General features: G+C 62.1%; 1 protein-coding gene across 2 annotated transcripts; it reads left to right on the forward strand.

Annotated features, from left to right (window-relative positions):
- The first annotated feature begins 3,075 nt into the window (after nt 1-3,075).
- On the forward strand, nt 3,076-18,564 carry DBNL (drebrin like). 2 transcript variants are annotated; one of them, XM_087762779.1, is made up of 14 exons: nt 3,076-3,203; nt 4,251-4,306; nt 6,752-6,864; nt 7,404-7,478; nt 7,941-8,087; nt 9,311-9,388; nt 10,003-10,154; nt 11,290-11,344; nt 11,901-11,975; nt 12,117-12,219; nt 13,599-13,739; nt 15,191-15,297; nt 16,714-16,819; nt 17,416-18,564. In XM_087762779.1, the coding sequence occupies exons 1-14, from the start codon at nt 3,121-3,123 to the stop codon at nt 17,553-17,555; spliced, it is 1,431 nt and encodes a 476-aa protein (XP_087618905.1). In that variant the 5' UTR covers nt 3,076-3,120; the 3' UTR covers nt 17,556-18,564. The 2 variants fall into 2 exon arrangements, with proteins under 2 accessions (XP_087618905.1, XP_087618907.1); XM_087762781.1 differs by lacking the exon at nt 13,599-13,739.
- The last annotated feature ends 56 nt before the right edge of the window (nt 18,565-18,620 follow it).

The raw sequence follows: 18,620 nt of genomic DNA on the forward strand, positions 1-18,620 counted from the left end.
ACAGACCCCACGGGAAAACCCTTTTTCCACCCTTTTTCTTGCAGGGTGGGCTCGTCCCCCCGTGACGGGGACACACGGGTGGGATGGGTGCTCACCCCACTGCCCATCACACCAAGATGGCACCAAACGGGGCTTCATCCACCATCTCCAAGCAATTGGCTTCATCCCATCCCATCGCCCTCAGCCTGACCGTGAACCCCCATCCCTGGCCGCGCTTGCCACCTCCCCGTTTCACCGGACACCGAGGAGAGCCCCCGAATCCCCGGTCCCTGGGGCCACAAGCCTCTCCCCACCCCTCCCCGCCGGGCCAGCAGCCCCTCGCTCCGCTCCACAAAGGTTCTTCAGTTGCTTTGCCTGAAATACTTCATGAAAAGGCTTTTGTAACATCTAAATAACTGGTGACCCCGGTCCCCCCTGCCCAAGTTTCTCAAGGAGCAGCGAGAGGCAGCTGCAGGGCATCGTGCTGGCCGGCCCTCCCCAGCTCCCAGTCCTCCAGATGTTTTATTGCCCTGCTTTTAATTAGCGCTGCCATCCATGTGCTGACCAGGGCGTTCACATCTGCCCCTTCCCGGGCGGCTCCTTGCTCTGCGTTTAGGGGCAGATGTGGGGGGGAGAGCCCTCCCGTGTGGGCTCCGGACGTGGCCGGGGGGCCGCGCCAGCCCCGGCCTGCTAAAAAATATAAATAACCACCCAAAGCGTTATTTTTCCCGACATTCTCCCGGCCAGGAGATAAATAACGCGTGGCAGGAGTGCACGAAGGAGCGGGGCGGTGGCTGGTTCCTGGCGCGGGGCGCGGGGAGGGTGCCTGTCCCACACCGCCTAGCGCTCCCCAGCCACCCCCCGCGTCTGCAGGACCCCAGGTGAAAACACGGGAGCTGGCAGCGCCGCGGTTTTGGGGTCTTTCCCAACATTTTTTGCACATCCTACAAGCCCAGGAGAGCCTCTGCGATGGGTCTGGAGGTGCCACCAGAAGGCAACTGGTGCTCTGGAGGCAAAACCTCATCGTAACTCATTTCCCAAGATGTTCCCAAGACCCCCCCGCCCCGTTAAGCGATAATTAAGAGCATCCTGGCTGGGCAGGGGGGAGGGGAGGTGCACGAGACCGAGGAGATGACGGCAGGGTCGAGCCCTTCAAAACCATCTCACGCGACGTCTTGCTGCTGCGCAGCCCAAACCAAAAAGCAATTACGGGCGTTGCCGCGTGCCGCTGGGTCGGATCCCGTCACCCGGCCTTTGCCCCAGCACGTCCTGGTGTTAAAAGCCGCTGGGGTCCCGGCAGCGGCGCCCCGAAGGTGCCGCGAGGCTGGGGATGGAGAAGGGAGCGGAGGTTGGGGGACCCGGGGACGGTCCCTTGGCAAAACGAGTCTCTGGAGCAGGGCCGCTGCCGCCAATGGCGTGGTTGGAAATGGCTCCAGCGGCGCGGTGCTGCGGCTGCGGTAGGGTGGGACCGTCGGACGCCCCAGGACCTTCAGCCACCACGGGAGCCTTGGCTGCCCTGGGACCCTCAGGCACCCCAGGACCCTCAGCAGTCCCAGGACCTACAGCCACCCCGGGACCCTCGGCCACCCTGGGACCCTTGACCACCCTGGGACCCTCGACCACCCCAGGACCCTCGGCTGTGGTGTCCCAGCACCATGGTACCCTTGGCCACCCCAGGACCCTCAGCAGTCCCAGGAGCTACAGCCACCCTGGGACCCTCAACCACCCTGGGACCCTCGACCACCCCAGGACCCTCGACCACTCCAGGACCCTCAGCCACCCCAGGACCCTTGGCCACCCCGGGACCCTCGACCACCCCATCCACCATCTCCCACCCCTTTTCCCTTGGTGTCTGGGGACACGGGGGGACACCTGTCCCCCTCCACCGCCTCCCCAACCGAAGCCTGAAGCCCGGAGGAGAGAAATCCCAGCACAACACCGTCACCGGGGACAAGCGGGGGTGCCGGGGGCTCACCCTCCCGGGGAGGCCGGGGCAGCAGGAGCTCAGCCCCCGGTTATTTCGCCGGTGGGCGACGGTGACGGCTCACGGGTGGGTTTCCCCCCCATTGCCCCCCGAGGCTGGCGGGGTGGGGATGAAACGCTGCCGGAGTTTTTGGGGAGCCCCTCCTGCCTCTGCCTCCCCCCGCTTGTCCCACTTTAGGGTGACCCCGAATGCGGAGGAAGCAAAAACAAAGGCAATTTGGGTTTGGTGCTTGCGTTCCTGCCTGAACCCCCCCTTTCCTTTCCCAGTTTTTGGGGTGACTCATTGGGGGGCAGAGGAGAGGGACCCCCCATGCCCAGCATGGGAAAATCTTTGCCCTGTGAAAATACCCCCCTTGCTGGAGCCCCGTTTCCCAAAAAAAGCAGGATTTTGATGATTTGGGGTGAAACCGAGGTGCATTTGCACCGCCGACAGCTGCGGGCTGAATGCGGCTGCAGCGCTGGGAGCCCCCAGGCCCCTCCTGCTCCTCAGCCTGGGACACGGGGGAAATCCCCGGAGCCCCCGATTCTCCTGGCCTGGGATGAGGGCGGCAGCGCCGCCTTTGGGGGGGGCCGCGGGGGACCCGCTCGGAGCGGGGGGCGTGGCTTAGTGGTCCGGGGGCGGGCCGTTCCCGGGGCGGGGCGGGGCAACCCAGGGGGAGGGGCGTGGAGACTTGTGGGCGTGGCTTTGCGGTGCGGGGGGCGTGCTTGGCGGCTCGGGGGCGTGGTGTAGCGCTGCGGAGGGCGTGGCGTGGCCGTAAGGGGGCGTGGCGTGGAGGTCCTGGGGCGTGGTGTGGCCGTAAGGGGGAGAGGTGAGGCCAATCAGGGGCGTGGCGTGGACACCAGTGGGCGTGGCTTGAAGCTCTGGGGGCGTGGCTTGGGCGGGGCGGGGCGGGGCGCGGCGGGGCGGCGAGCGAGGCGGGCCCGGTAGCATCGGCGGGGCGGCGGGGCGTGCCCGGGGCGGGCGGGGGGGCGGGGGGGGGGGCCGGGGGGGGCGGGGGGGGGGGGGGCGGGCCCGGGGCGGGCGGCGGGGCGGGAGGCGGGCCCGGGGCGGGCCGGGGGGCGGTGGGCGGGCCCGGGGCGGGCGGCGGGGCGGGAGGCGGGCCCGGGGCGGGCCGGGTGGCGGTGGGAGCGCGGGGCGGGCCGGGAACGGGCGCTGCTATGGCGCTGAACCTCAGCAAGAACGGGCGGGCGCTGCAGGAGGCCTACGGGCGGGTGGTGGCGGCGGGGAGCCCCACCGACTGGTGAGGGGCGGGGGGGGCGAGGGAGGGTCTGCCAGGGAAGGTTGGGGGGTGCCGGGGGGTGTGGGGGCTGGGGGGGCGGTCAGGGGGTGGGGGGTGCCGGGGAGGGGGGTCTGGGGTATATAGAGGGCTGTGGGGGTGTTTGGGGGGGGTCTGGGGTGTATAGGGGGGCTGTGGGGGTGTTTGGGGGCGTCTGCGGTGTACAGGGGGCTGTGGGGTTGTTTGGGTGGGTCTGGGATGTATAGGGGGATCTGGGGGTTCTGGGATGTATGGGGGTGTCTGGGGGGTTCTGGGGTGTACAGGGGGCTGTGGGGTGTTTGGGTGGGTCTGGGATGTATAGGGGGATCTGGGGGTTCTGGGATGTATGGGGGGGTGTCTGGGGGGTTCTGGGGTGTACAGGGGGCTGTGGGGTGTTTGGGTGGGTCTGGGATGTATAGGGGGATCTGGGGGGTTCCGGGATGTATAGGGGGGCTGTGGGGGTGTCTGGGGGGTTCTGGGGTGTATAGGGGGCTGTGGGGTGTTTGGGTGGGTCTGGGATGTATAGGGGGATCTGGGGGGTTCTGGGATGTATAGGGGGGCTGTGGGGGTGTCTGGGGGGTTCTGGGGTGTACAGGGGGCTGTGGGGGTGTCTGGGTGGGTCTGGGATGCATAGGGGGGATCAGGGTGTATGGGGGGGATCTAAGGGGGTGGGGACTGGGGGGGACACGAGCGACCCCAGGATGTGTGGGGGTGTCTGGGGTGGGGGTTGTATGGAGGAGGTCAGGGCTGTGGGGGTGTCTGGGGGTGTGGGGTGCGTAGGGGGGATCAGGGGTTGGGGGTGCATCGGGGGGATCAGGGGTGTGGGGCAGGAGTGTGGGGTGGGGGCCCTATGGAGCTGGGTGCAGCGGGGGCCTCCGGGGCGTGCGGACACCCCGGACGGGTACCGTCAGCACGGGGCAGTGTTTTGGGTGCGCTGCAGAGGGTCCGGAGGGGTCGGTGACGGGGTGTGAGGTTTGGGGCGAGCGTTTCGCACCGGGCTGGATAAAACCTCCGCTTCTGGCTTTGTTTTAGGGCTCTGTTCACCTATGAAGGCAACAGCAACGACCTGCGCGTGGCCGGCTGCGGAGGTGAGCGTGTTAGGGACCGTCCCCCCGGCCTGGCGCCGCCGGCCCAGGCTGGGGCTGTTTGCAGGGCTCGGCTCACGAGGTCTGGCTGGCTTTTGTCGCTCGGTGCTTCTGGTGGCATCCAGCCTCTGCCTGGAAGGGCTCCAGCGGCGGGAAGCGGTGCTCGCTCCCTCGCCCCTCACTGAAGGCTGATTTTTATTTCAGTCCCTGAGCCTGTTCTCGCCCCTCGGCGCTGGGACGGGGGCGAGAGCGCGCGTCTGGGAGCAGCGGGGTGTTCGGTGCGGTTTCTGAGCGAGGGAAGTGGAGAAGAGTCTCGGTGGCAGGCGGGAGAGGCGCGTGCGTGGCTCTGCCTTCTTCTTCCCTTTCGTTTTCCTCTTTTCCGAAGGATCCAAAGTTCAGTTCCTTGTACCCCTTTGCAGTCCCGAAGTATTGTAGATCCCAGCCGGCCGCAGGGCAAGATGAAGGCAGGACCACGAAGCGCTTCAAAGCCGGCTTTCTCAGGCTGGCAATTCCAGCTCGCTGCAGCTAAAGTGCCTCTTCTTTCTTTGGTTCCCTGCTTCGTGGGACTTTATTTTTTTTATCCGGCTGCCGATTCCCACACAAATCCTTCTTGATGCAAAGCTAACGCTGGTAGAAAGCAACGCATCCAGGCAGGTTTCTCCACTCTCTAGATTTGCATCCTCCAGCGCTCGGCTCTGTTCCCTCCCGGCTGCCTTTCTCATTTGCAAGTGTTTCTCACGACCCACGAAGCTCTCGGTTACTGCGGTCAGGTGAGACGTTCCTGGGCAGCTTTGCAGGGTCCGGCAAAGCCCCCGTTGTGGGTTGTTTGGTGCCGGGGCCTTGTGTTCAGCCAAAGCTGTTACCGAGGGCTGCGGGGAGCCCCGGGGAGGCTGCAGAGGATGCGACTGCCTGAGCACCGGATCTGCGCTAGAGAGCGGCTGCGGGGGACCGTCGGCGGGGCGGAGGCGCGGGTGGACCGCCGTTGAAGGGTTAGGCTTGTGTGGAAGAGAGATCCGAACGCAGGGCTCGCACGGGTGTTAGCTGCTTGGCGGGTTTTGTCTGTAAATTAAAAGTCCCATGTGGTCCTCATGCTGGACCCTGCTTAGTTAGGCGCAGCTTAACTGCTGCTCCCTGTTACCGGAGCCCCGACCTCTCCGCAGAGCTCTGCTCCTCCCAGCGCTTCCCTTTGTGTCCTTCCGTGGCCGCCGCGTTAAACATCCACCCGGCAAAGACGCAGCCCCGGAACCCTCCCGGTGCCCGGCCAGGGCTCCGTCAGCCAGCCTCCTTCAGACTTCTGCCCTTAAACTTTTCTGCTAGGCTTGGAAACCACCGTGCCAAATTTAGAGCCAAAGCATAAATATTTAATAGCGGAGAAGAAAATGATCTCGGGTCCTGCTGCAGTGCAGAGCAAAACAGACTGGGCTGTGCAGTTGCTGCTGGTGTTTGATGCTAAGCAGTAGCTTGTCTTCTACTTTTCAGGGGTCAGACAAACCAAAGTAGGAGGAATCGTGGTCTGTGGGAATTTTTTTGAAATGAGAGCATGTTTTTGCTTTTTTCCTCCTTTTCTGGTCGTTTTTTGGCATACGCTTTTAGCGAGAGTGATGTTGCGGTTCGTGGGGCAACGTAGCCCTTTCCATCCCTCGCCCGCCTTGCACAACCCCTCTGCTGAGCCTTGCACAATTTTTTTTCCCCTGTGCAGAGGTGGGCTCTCCTCCTTCGTCCCCGAGCTCGTAGCTGAGAGCAGCCCCTGCAAAGACCTGCCGGGAGGGGCCCCGTGGGTTTAACGCCAGCAAGGAGGGCGCAAGGGCAGGGGTCTCCTCGTCTCGGTTTCTTCTCTACTTCCCGTTTGACGAAGCAGGGCTCGTCGCAGCCGCCGCCCGACGTAGAAGGTGGGACGGGAACAAGGCGTAGCCAGTTCCTCTGCCGCTTCTCGGGACTTTTCCGATCATTGCTGAGCTGTTCTCTGGCATTGGAGGCGCTCGCCGGAGACCTTGCGGTGCGGTTTCATGTAGGAAGCTGTGGGCAGAGTTTGCAGCTGCCTGCTCTGGTTAAAGCCTCTAATTAGTCTGGGGCACGCAAGCATCTCCTTTCCCTTCTCCCTCGTCCCTTGACTTGCGTTATGGACCCGGGATCTTTCCGTACGCGGATTTGTGCTTGTCGCAGTGAAGGTCTGAGGAAGAGGAGCTCTGGTGGCGAAGGCTGCTGGGGACGGGGGCGTGGGTGAGAGCGGGCTGAGGCTCGGCTCCTGCGCAAATGAGCAGGTAGTGGAAGGACCAGGGCAAACGCGAGTGGTCTGAAATACTCTCGGTGTAGGACAACTCCAAATCTACCAGGAATAATCTCCGGGAAATAAACAGCCAGGCGGCTGCAAGCTCTGCAGGCTCGGCCGTGCCCTCCACCTGTACGTGGTCGGCTCGTCTCACGCCTCTCGTTTCCTTCCCGGGGCAGATGGTGGCCTGGAGGAGATGGTGGAGGAGCTCAACAGCGGGAAGGTGATGTACGCCTTCTGTAGGGTGAAGGATCCCAACTCCGGCCTGCCCAAATACGTCCTCGTCAACTGGGTGAGTGGGGACCTGGTGGAAATAAATGACTGTTTCTCCCTCCGATTCTCTCTGGAATTGTAGTTGCCAACCGCTCGCAGGCAGCGTGTTGAATCCCCTCCACCAGGCTGCAATGCCGAGGGCGTACCGTGCCCGCTGCGGCGGGCGCCTGGTCCAAACCCCATGCACACAGGTGACGAGAGGCTGGGAGGATTCGCCTCCCCGTTGCATCTCTTTGGCCACGTAGCTCACCCGGCTGGCGGTGACGCTGCCGGTAAATGGCTCTGAACCCATCTAAGGTGGGGTGAATGAAGCGCTTGAGGACCAGCAGGAGCCTGGAGCGCTCGCGGTGCGGCCGTCGTCCCTGGGCAGGAGGCTCGCTCTCCCTCCGGGCAGCACCTGCTGCAGAGCGGGGTCTTTTCCCACGCAGCGAGCCCTGGTGAAGCCCTCGCCCTGGCCAGCGCCGATGATTTGCAGGCTTCGATCAAGGTGCTGCTGCTATAAAAGCAGCCTGGGATGGGACTCTGGGGTAAGCAGGTGCCGATGGTTTCTCTTTGCAGACGGGCGAAGGCGTGAATGACGTCAGAAAAGGAGCCTGCGCCAACCACGTCAGCACCGTAGCAAACTTCCTAAAGGTCTGGTCCTCTTCCTGGCGCCCTCTCCGCATCGGTGGGCCCCGGGCTGGGGAGCTGCGCCCTGCGCGGCTCGCGCTGCTCTTGGGGTGGCACGGAGGCGCCTGTTGGCAGGCAGGAGCGTGGCCCGGAGAGGCCGGGGAGCGCTGCCCCAGCACCCGGTGCTCCCTGCGGTGCATAAGAGAGCCGTTTCAGAGGCTGATGCGCAACACAAACCTCTTGCGGTCAAAAACAGCTCTGGAGACTGCAGAGGAGGCGAAACAAGCCTCTCTTTCCCTCGCAAGCATGTGCTTTCCCAGCGTTGCGTTATCTTAGAGTGGCCAGTGACCTCCCGTTGTCACCTGAGCCCTTTTCCTTCCCTCGGGAGCTCCAGGAGCGCAGAGAGGGCCCGGCGAAGCCGCGTGGTGGGTTTAGTGGCCCCTGGCATCCGCCCTCTCACTCCTGTGCTGGCTTTCTCCTGCTCAGGGGGCTCATGTCACCATCAACGCTCGCGCGGAGGAGGACGTGGAGCCTGAGCTCATCATGGAGAAGGTTGCCAAGGCCTCTGGGGCCAACTACAACTTCCACAAGGAGAGCAGCAAGTTCCAGGACGCGGGCCCTCAGGCGCCGGTGGTGAGTTTGCTCCGTGGGAGCTTTCTCGTCCCTCCGGCTCGCAGTCGGGCAGGGACAGAGTCGAGGACCACCGTCCCCCTGCGGTGCAAGGGGATCCCCGTGCTTTGACGTGGCCCTGGAAGCACCAATGGTTTTGCCCAGGGCTGGTTCCTCTCTCTGGCTCGTTGCAGAGTGAATCGGGGCGAGAGCACGGGGTGGTGGCAGAGCCGAGGTGTCTGTGCAGCAAACAGAAAGCCTAAGCTCTCCTCTGCATAGGCCCAACCAATTTTTTAAGCAGGACTGATTCCCCCCGGTTCTATTCAGGTTTGTAGAGACACAAAAGCTCCAGCTTTTCAAATTTGCAGAGTATCTGCGAGGCCTGGGCCTTCTCCGAGGCTGTGGTGCAGCCGAGGGACAGGGAACAAGACGTGTCGGTGCAGCGGTGTTTTGACCTGCTTGCAAACGAAAACTGAGGCTTCCCCCGGTGCGGTGAAGTGTCGAGGCCAGAGATGTCAGCAGCGTCCTTTCTGCCTATGTGGAAATGCTCTGTGGAAGGTGTTTTTTTGACACACGCCAAGCGAGCGAGGTTTCTCAGCTGCACAAAGGAGAAGCTCAGCCGCACGTGCTCTCCAACTCTGAATCGCTTGACCCTGCTCTGAGATGTGGGTAAAGAGCAAACCTGAGCTGTGCAAGGCCCTCGCTCTGCCCCTGGCCCCGCTTCGGTGCGGCAGCACCAGGTTCCCGGCGTCCTGGTCGCTCCTCTGCTGGCTGCTCCAGCCTGGGCTCTGCAGCGCTTCAGCAACCTGATTTTTGCTTGAGGCAAGAGGAAAACCAGGCTGGAAGTCCCCGGTTTTGGCAACATGCACATCGCTGGGCTTCATGAAGCCAGCCCTTCTTTAAAGTCTGGGGCAAAGCATCAGGTTATAGTAACTTATAAAAAGTCACAGACTGTGCTGAACACGGGACCGTGCTGGTTTTGCTGTTATATTCTATCAGAAAGTGTCTCTTTTGTTAACTCTTTGTGCTAAATATCTTCCATTGACCCCTTCAACCCAGCCTGCTGGCCCGTGGCTGTGCGGGGCTGGGTGCCCTCTGCCAGGGGAAGGCGAAGAGGGCCTGCCCGGTCCCGCGGCAGCAGGAGAGAGCTGCCAGAAAGCCACGGGGACACGGTTCTGCAGAGGGACGCGAAAATTGTGGTTGCTCGGTGACTACTGCTCACGCGTGCCGCCTTCTGCCTCCCCCAGGGCTCTGTCTACCAGAAGACGAATGCGATGTCCGAAATCAAGAGAGTCAATAAAGATAATTTCTGGGCCAAAGCTGAGGTGAGTGCTGCCGCTTCTCTTCAGCAGCCAGGTGTGAGCAGGAGGAGGCATTTGGATGTAGCTGGAGATTTCTCTCTGTCTGCATCGTCCCTCTCTAACCTGGGCTCTCCTGCGCCGAGTCAGGGATCCAGACCTCTGGCAAAGGGGGGAAAGCAGCATGGCGCTGGGCTGGCTGCAGAGGTCCTGCTGCCTTGGGGTGCAAGGGGAGGAAGAAATTGGGCTTGAAGAGCAAGATGCTTTTTATCTCATCTTAATTTGGCTCGGGGCTGCTGGGGCAGGCGCAGGGGAGAGGGCTGGGCTGTGACCCGGCTCCTGGTGGATGGCAAATGCCATTTGGGTGAGGGGGCTGGGTTTTGACCTTTCTGAAGGCAGCTCTCCAAGGCTGGACAGCAGGGCAAGTCTGCTCTGTATTTGCTTCCCATTCCGGTTGCTTTACCCCGGGGTTTTACAGTGCGTGCACCTTCAGGCTGCGGAAGCGTTACGGGCGCCGGGCGCCCGGGGAGCTGCAGGAGATCTGCCGTGCTGGCTGGGGGCACAGCGCGGCGTGCAAAGAGCTGGGGGGTTCTCAGAGCTGGCAGCATTAAACTCACGACTTGATGCATGTCTCCCATTAGAAAGATGAAGAAAACCGCCGGCTAGAGGAGAAGAGGAGAGCGGAGGAGGAGCGGCAGCGGCTAGAGAGAGAGCGTCAGGAGCGGGAGCTGCAGGAAGCGGCGGGGCGAGAACAGAGATACAAAGCGAGATCCAACGAAATCGAAGCCCAGAAGTGAGTCCCTGCCGCTGACAAGCGTTCGTAATGATTCCCGGAGCCCGGCCCGCTCTCTGGGATCTCGTGGCTTTGCTCTCGGTGGTGCTGCGTGCCCTTGTCACCACCTCTCCCGAGCTGCTGTCCCCGCTCCAGCCCCTGCACTGCCAGCGGAGGGTTGTGCCTCAGGGAGCGGCGGATCGTGTCCGTGTGTTCCCAGCTGCTGCAATCGCTGCAATTCCAGGAAACCTCTTTTAAGGCAGCAGCTGTGGAGGGGATCTGCCTCGGCTTGTGCCGGGGCAGGCTCAGCCCGGCTGCCCCTGCAGCACGCGGCCCTCGGGCACCGCGATCCGCAGGTCCGATCCTCCTGATAGCCCCTGTGCATCTCGAGCGTCCGTCTGCTCCTGCCGACGCGCAAATGAGTTGTGTTTGCCTTCGCTCACCTTCCTGGAGCGGTGCCAGAGGTTTGGCCCGGCTGGTCTGGCTGACCTGCGGGCTCCCCGGCTGGGCGTCCCCCAGCGAGCCCCTGGCCGACCCGCCAGCAAGCTCGGCTGCTTGTCCAGCATCACCCGTGGATCCTGCCCCCAGGACCAAGTCCCCCCCTTGCAGGGTGCTTCTCAAAGACATCGTCGAAATCTGTGGCCACCATTTGTGGGGTGCCGGAGGTCCGGGCCGGCTGGTGGAGGGCTCTGCGCCCTGCAGGGAGGAGCGGCCTGTGCGAGGACCGGCATTGTGCTGATTTCCTTCCTCTCCAAGCCCGGCGTGACCCCTGTTAGGTGGCGGAGCTCACTTCGGCGAGCAGCAGCGGGCACTGCCTTCCTGTTTTGAGCTCGGATGGGGAAGTCTGCCCGGCCCCTCCGTGCCGGGTGCTCTTGTCCGTGCCCCTGAAGGAAGAGATTTCCCTGGTTTGGTCCCACTGTTTGAAGCAGCTCCTGCTACTCTGCCCCTCGCTCCTTGCTCTTGCCCCCTGCACGGCTCCGGCGGTGGCCTGTGGCTCCTTGTCTGGCCCCGGAGGTGAGGGGGAACGGCCCTTCTTTGGTCTTCCCCAAGAAGCAAAGTGTAGCTGCAGCAGGGTGAGGTCCCAGAGCAGCCCTGTGCAGAGCAAACCGCTCATCCTGCCTGTTTGTTAACCCCAGTTTGTCATTTGTCACCGCAGGAGACTCCAGCAGCAGCAGGAGGCAGAGAACAGGGACAGGGAGCAGCAGCAATGGGTGAGCTTTGGCGTTGTCCCCCGTGGCAGGTTTATTCGCACATCCCCCATGACGGAGAGGACAGGGTGCTCGGGTGCAGACCACGCTGCGGGGAGAGGCAGGAGGGCGATGGAGGAGCACCCCAGGCGTTGTCACGGCAGGCGGGGGACGTGGAAAGGCCCACGGACACCCTCTGGCAGGAGAGGTGCCACGAGCTGGTCCCCCAGGTCTCTTGCTCCATCCTCAGTTTTGTTGGATGGACTTTGATTTTGCTGGATCTCGCTTTATATCTCTACTCACGCTGGCCACATGCTCCCAATGGCCGGTCCAGCCACGGCCTCTGGGGAAAGCAGAGTTGAAAACTCTGGAGAAGAGCCTGGGGACACTGGAGGGAGCCAAGTCCTTACCCTCAGCCCAGCAAACCTCCTGCCTCTCCCTCCCAGACCCAGGGGGTTTCGTCCCCATTCACCCTTCGTCGCCGTGTCTGTTCCTTGTTCCCATTCCTCTGGTCCCTGGGGAAGGGGGGGGCTGGCTGGGCGCCCGCCAAGGCTGCAGCAGACCCCCTGTTGTGCTGCAGAAGGAGCAAGCCGAGGAGTACGACGCCAGGCAGCGGAAGGGCTTCAAGAGAAGCGAATCGGTGGAGAAAGCCCAGGTACGCTGCCAGGAGCCCGAGCGCTTTGCTGGGGGGGCTGCGTCGGCTCGGCTCCGCGCCTCGTGCAGCGGTGGGGGGGCTGCTCCCCGTCCAAGGCCGTGGTCCTTGACCGCAGGGTTTCTGCGCTCTTCGCCTTCTCAGGAGGCTGCGTCGCTGATAGCGCAGAGGGCAGTGAACCCCCGGGACATCTTTAAGCAGAAGGAGAAGTCGGTGCCGGCGGACGCGGCGACGGCTTCCCAGCCAGGTATGGTGCGGGGCGCAGCGCCGGCAGCGGGTCGGGCAGCGTGAGCCGGTTCCCGTTCCCCGCACCGGGTGAATCTGCGGGCAGAGAGTGCTCCCAGTGCGGGGAGCGTGTGTTTGGGGTGGGCGCGATACCCGTGAGGCCGCGGTTCCTGCTGAGCACGGGTCGCTCTCATCACACGCGGTGCTCTCGGCTGTAGGCAGGGCGATGTCTCACACCCGGCTCACGTGACGGTTTTCATGGTAAGGCTCTTGCTGCGCCAGGTTTTAACAGCCGAGACTGAAGTTTTCCATACTTTGAGTCAACTCATGAGGCTTATATTTGATTTTTAAAATGAAAATTAAATATATTAATGCCAGAAAGGGACCACTGTTGCAATCTCTCCTGGCTGCCGTAAATTCCGCCCGATTTTTTGCCCCGCTGAACCAAGCGGGAGTGCAGCCCTTTAGAAAAGACCGATCTGATCTATCCGATAGAAGCAGGAAGCTGTGAAAACCGAAGCTGAAACCAGCCGAGGAAGTCGCTGAGAACACGTCACATCCCTGGATGAGCGTCTCCTCCTCAGCTCGGCCCCCTTGAAAGTGGCTTGAATTACTTTGGAATAAGCACTTTTATTTTGTGATGGGAGCGCAAACGTGCTTTCTTGTGTGGGCAAGCCATCGGCGGGACGGGATGAAATCCCAGGGTGGGAAAATGTCTCTCTTGCCGTTTAAACATCACGGCGGGGAGGCTGATTTGTGAGGCCGAGGAATCCCTCAGGATTTCCCTTGTTTGTGTTAGTATTTGATGTTTTTCAATGGAGGCAGAGGAGACAAATGCCCTGGCACCGACAAAACCCGCGGGCTAAGGGCAGGCTGGCAAGTCCTGGTGCATATTCACTGCTGTGCCGGGGCAGGGCTTGCCTGGCAACTCCTGCTTTGCTTTTGTTTGCTTCAGAGGTGTCGATGGGGGAGATAACAGCGCGCAGTCACCTTCTGCCAAAGGAAAGGGCTTAGAAGGCTGGCAGCAACCAGTTTGAATCGTGCCTCTCCCAGTTGCTGGGCCTAATGTCTGTGAAATCCAGGGTGCTCCGAAAATCCCCCTAGAGAGCCTGGAGAGCAGGGCCTGGGTGGTGGTGTCCTCCGGTTACTCTTCCTCCCTAAAATTATGTCTTTTTTTATTTTTTTGCTTGGCTGCAGCTACTGCTGTAACCAGTAGACAAACTTGTTTTCCACAACCAGGATTAGAGCTGGAAAATCCTGTTTAGGCGAATAACCTAAGGCAAAAAGCATCCGACACCACCCTTCGGTGACTAACTCCTGGGGAGCCGCGGGGCTGTCGCCGTGCGGCTGGAAGCCTCGATGCCTGCCCGCCTCCTGCAGCACGTTTCGCTCCTTTTCCAGGCAAGCTTCGCAGCCCTTTCCTGCAGAAGGAGGTGAACTCCGTGCCGAGCCCTGCCTCTCCTGCCCGGGATGTTCCCCCAGCCTCCTTCGCCCCCTCCTCTGCCTGGGGGACCCCGCCAGCCTCTCCGGTACCCGCGGCAGGTGCGTGGCTTTGCTTCCTCGCCTAACCAAAGCTTTTCGCCTCGCCTCTCCAAATAAGTCCCCAAACTTGGGCATGCTGAGGCCAGGCTCCCAGCTTCTGTTTCGTTTTCCCATGCCTCGGCAGGGCGCGAGGATCTATGGGCCAGAAACCCGCAGGCTTTGTCGCCAGCCGGAGGGGCTGAGCGTGATGCTGAGGTTGGGGAAGGAGGAGAGTTATTGCTGCCTGGTCCCAAGGTCCCTTCCTTTCCTTCTCAGACTTGGCAGGAGGTTCAGCAGCCGAGGGGATGAGGACATCTCCTGGCTGAAAGGCTGAAATTCAGCTCCGCGCACCCCCAGAGCCCCTCTCCAGACCTCCCGCTGCAGGGGCTTTGAGGTTCGCACGCAGACCTTTCCAAAATGCCTTGGAGACCCAGCACAGGAGGCTTTCTGCACCCGCGCAGGGATTTCCCTCCGGGCAGCAGAGCGTGGTGACAGCAGCCAGCTCTAGCAGCTCGGCGGGGCTGGGTTTCGCCATCCCAGTAAAGACCAGAGGATGCGGGGCTCTGAGGGCTGGCAGTGCCCGTCTGCCCGGGCATCGCTGCCCTCGCCGCCGGGGCTGGGGCGGCAAGGCGGGCAGAGGGAGCCGGGCTACGCAGAGCTTTCTCTGTGTGTGGCGAGATGCTCTGTCCCCTTTCGTGTGGTTTGGGTGGGAAGAGCAAGTCTGGAGGAGGACTGGCTCTATCTGGAAGGTCTCCCCATGCGCCGTGGGTGGCACGGAGGGGTTCCCTTGTCCTTGAAGGGCTGTGTGGTTTCGCGTCCCTGCGGGCTTGTCCCCAGCTCGCCAGGCGGCCGCTGCCCTGTCCCAAGGCTGCTCCAGAGCTTTGCTTCAGGAAGGTGGGAGCTGGGAAACAACCTCCAAGCTGCCTTTTCCCAAATAAATCAAAACGGACCTGGTTAAAAACCAAGATTGGGTTCAGCAAAATGCTTCAGCCAGAAACAGATTTTCTTTGGTGGAGCAAAACCAGGGGTTGTTTCAGAGCGCCGTGTGCCTGCTCTCTGCGCCATCCACCCCAGCGACGGGGCGAGGGCCGAGCTCCGGCGGCCCCCCAGCCGCAGTCACCGCTAGATGCTGCTCTCGGCCAGGGTCTCCACGCCAAACCTTCCCGTCAGGGCCTGTGCTCACCGCCAGGAGCAGCTTGGAAATGGTTCCTCTTGAGCAAGCTTGTTCCTTTCCCCATCGGAGGTCCTGGATCTCTCCCTTGTCCTTTTTACCGTTCCCTACGCCCCTGCTCACCCCGCGGCTGGGGTCGTGCTTGCTGGACCCGTCCCCTCTGCAGGACAGGAGAGCCGGGTGACGGCCAGCTCGTAGCAGGAGTTCGGTGGCACTTCAGCCTGGAGCTGGATGAACGAGGGGACAGGGAGAGGTTTCGGTGATGGATATCGTGGTGAGATACCGTGCGTTTCTTTGGCAGGACGAGACGCCGGGTACAATTCAAGCGTCCCAGCTTCCCACGTGGAAGAGGCGAATCTGTACACGGAGCCGCTGGACCCCTCGGCCATCTATGAAGAACCACCTCAGGTTGGTGCATGGGGGAGGCTGGAGGACCCCGGGGGGAAAAGGGCACCCGGGGCTGGCCAGGATCCTCGCGCGAGAGGGCAGGGCTGTGTCTCATCTGTTAGGGTGAGCCTGGAACCCTCTTACGAGCATCTCGTCTCTTTGGGTACAAATCCCCCCTCCGGTGCTCGGAGCCCGGCTGCCTGGGCTAAAATCAGTAGGAAACGGAGAAACCCCGGCGCTCGCACATGCTCGGGCCGCATCCGCACGGCGAGGGGACGCTGCGGCATCCCTTCCCTGCGCTGACAGCAAGAGGTGCTGGCGCCGAGCCCCTGTCACCTGTCCCGCACCCTGGGGTGCTCCGGCCGGCGTCACTGCGGCCCTGGAGCCCCAGGAGGGGGCACGGGGAGAGCCCCATCAGCCCCTTGGCCAAAGCGCCTTCTCCTCCTTCTCCTGCTTCTTTGCACGTCCAAAACCAGCGGAGCCGACAAAGCTCAGCTATTCTTGGCGTGCCCGTCAGATTCTCCAGCGTCTAATAGCGGGGTTGTGTCATGCTGCAGTATTTCCCTCGGAGTTGTGGTGACCGTTTGGTTTCCTCTCCTCTGTTCATCCGTCTTGTCCCGTCCCCCCCCTCACAAAACCATAAGCATTTCAAACATACTTAATTTTCTCATTCTCGAATTGGTCTGGAAGTGTCCAGCTGGTTCAAAGGGAGCGGGAGATGGGCTGAGTGATCGCCTCAGCCTTTCCGTACGAAAGAAAAGTAAAAAGCAGCCAGCTCAGGTCTCAAAACAGTCATGAGAGAGAAACGCTTGGAAAACTGGAGCTGGAGCTTGTCCAGCTTCAACAGGCTTAAACGTGGGGGTGATGAACTGCCGTCTGCAGCGGAGATCCCGAGGGATCGGCTTCCAGAAGGGTTGTCTGCTGCTGGTCTCCGGTGTTTCTGGTTGTGATGCTGGCTCCTGGGCCAGAGGCACTGCAGGATCGGTGCCGGCTCGTGAGCCAAACGGGAGAGCTGGCCGCCTCCGCTCTTCGGTGCCGGGCTGGTTTGCACGCTCGTCCCCTTTATCTCCTGGCAGAGATGCGTGGAGCCCCCAGAGCCAGCGTTTTTATTACGGGGGGGGGGGCATCTGGGACCTCCTGCACGCAGTTCCCCAAGGCTCGGGGGGCTGATTTAAATCTCTGGGTGTTGCACGGTGTTGTATTCCTCCCTCCCACTGTTTTCTCCTGCAATTCCCGGTGTGCAACACCTCCCCATTCACCCAGGAAACCAAGCGGGGCTACGAGAAGCGGAGAGGGGTGACGTGCACCCCGCGTGCCGTGCGTTGGGGTGGCGAGACCCCGGGCCGCAGACCCTTGCTGCGGCTAGCCAAGCACGAGCTGCCTGGCACAGCATCGCCCACGCTGGTAACTCCTTTCCTGCCTCTCTCCTTCCTGAAGGAACACGTTGAGGATGCCAAATACGACTACCCGGTTGAGTACCAGCAGCCGCCGGACCTGACGGGGAAGGGGCTGTGTGCGCGGGCGCTCTACGACTACCAGGCTGGTAAGACCTGCAGAGCTCTGCCTTTCCCTCTGAACTGGACAGGGCTTTGCTGGGCCCAGTCTCTTCCCAGAGAGCTGGACCGGAGACATCGCCCACCACGCCAGGCGATCCCACGGCTGGGTGCTAGGTACAGCGTCTTCCACCCAAAGTGGAGCTGGAAAAGGAAGGCAGCTGATGGCTTCTCTTTTTTTCCCCCCTAACATCTGTTTCTCACTCGCCTCCCTGCCTTCCCTCCCCTGCCTCCTGCCTCGGAGCCTGTTTTGCCTGGATATTCGCATCTTATAATTTACTGGACCCCTGGCCTTTCACAGCAGCAGCGGGGCTGAGCTGCCCGTGCTTTCTCCAGCCGTGAAATCGCCAGTCTGCTGTGAGGAGTGGCTGTCGAGGGGCTTGGGCTCCGGCGGGACACAGCCCCGGGGAAGCTGACTCTGCCACCGCCTCCTCTCTTTAAGCGGGGGCTCCGGCGGGGGCTGCGTGCCTGGCACTGTGTCCCTGCGGGAGGGACGTCCGAGGCAGGCGGGGGGTCCCAGCGTCCCCGGCTGTGCTGGGGGGGTTCGGCTTGGCTCTGAGCCCCTCCTCGCTCTGTCTCATTCCAGCTGATGACACTGAGATCTCATTTGATCCGGAAAACATCATCACTAACATCGAGATGATCGACGAAGGCTGGTGGCGTGGCTACGGTCCCGACGGCCACTTTGGCATGTTCCCTGCCAATTATGTGGAACTGATTGAGTAAGGGGGCTGGCGGGGCTGCGGGGACCAGAGCCGCTCCGTCCTCCCGGGAGCACGTGGCTCCTGCCTGATTCTTCCAAACGATATGTGGCTTTTATTTCTTCTTCTTTTTTTTTCTCCAAGTGCCATTGCCCTGCTCCCTCAGCAGCAGGGCTGACCCAGGCGCTGCTCTCCTCCGCCCTCTCCCATCCCCGTAGCTGGCCCTTGGTCGGGATGAAGGGCCCGATCCCATCCTGAGCCCCCGCAGTGCTGATCTCCCCCTCCTCCCCCTGGTTTGGGGCATGGATTCTCTTTCAGGGCTGAAGGAGGGGACAAATCCCTTACGGGGCATTTTCAGGGAACAAGTTGCCTCTCCCCCCGTGCTCCCTCCAACCCTGTGGCCTCAGAACTGACGTGGCCACGACGGAGAAACCGCTTTCCCCATTTCACCTTGCTCACGAAGCTCACTGGATTGCTTTTGGCACCTCGCAGGGTCTAACACCACCTAGAGAGCCAAATCCTGGTTCCACAGCGGTGCCACCACCCGCCCCCCCGAGCTTGCCAGCGGGGCCACCGCTGTCCCTGTGTCCTCCTCCCTGCTGTCCCCCAGGGGCGTTTCCTCTGCCCTCCCCTCTCCCCAAACCCTGCTGCAGGGATTCGACTTGGGTGCGAGCAAGCTCCCTGCGGAGGAGGTCGAACCAGACCAAAGCGGGTGGTTTGGGGTTTGGTTTGGTTTTTTTTTCCAGCAAAACCTGTGAGCGTGGGATCCCTCCCCCCATCACCCCAAATTCACTGTGAACAAGGAAGAGCCCAGCCCAGCTGCCACCTTCCCCCCTTGTTGAGTTTCTTTCCTTGGTGTTGCTTTAGAAGTAGAAGGAGTTTGGAGATGCCGGTGGCTCCCACGGGCGCTGGGGGACGCGGTGGCTCCTCCAAGCCCATTCCCCGGGGGTCCCGTGGGCTCCTTCCCCACCGCTCACGCCTCCCATGCCGTCCCTGTCCATCCCGGCAACAATAAAAGGGCTTTTCTTTGGTGATGGCTGCAGCAGGATCCGGCTGTGCGGTCCCGGGCGTGAATTGGGGTGAAATGCTG

The sequence above is a fragment of the Nipponia nippon genome, unplaced genomic scaffold (genome assembly GCF_047370975.1).
Source record: "Nipponia nippon isolate SJK-2023a ecotype South Korea unplaced genomic scaffold, ASM4737097v1 scaffold_27, whole genome shotgun sequence".
Taxonomy (NCBI): Eukaryota; Metazoa; Chordata; class Aves; order Pelecaniformes; family Threskiornithidae; genus Nipponia; species Nipponia nippon.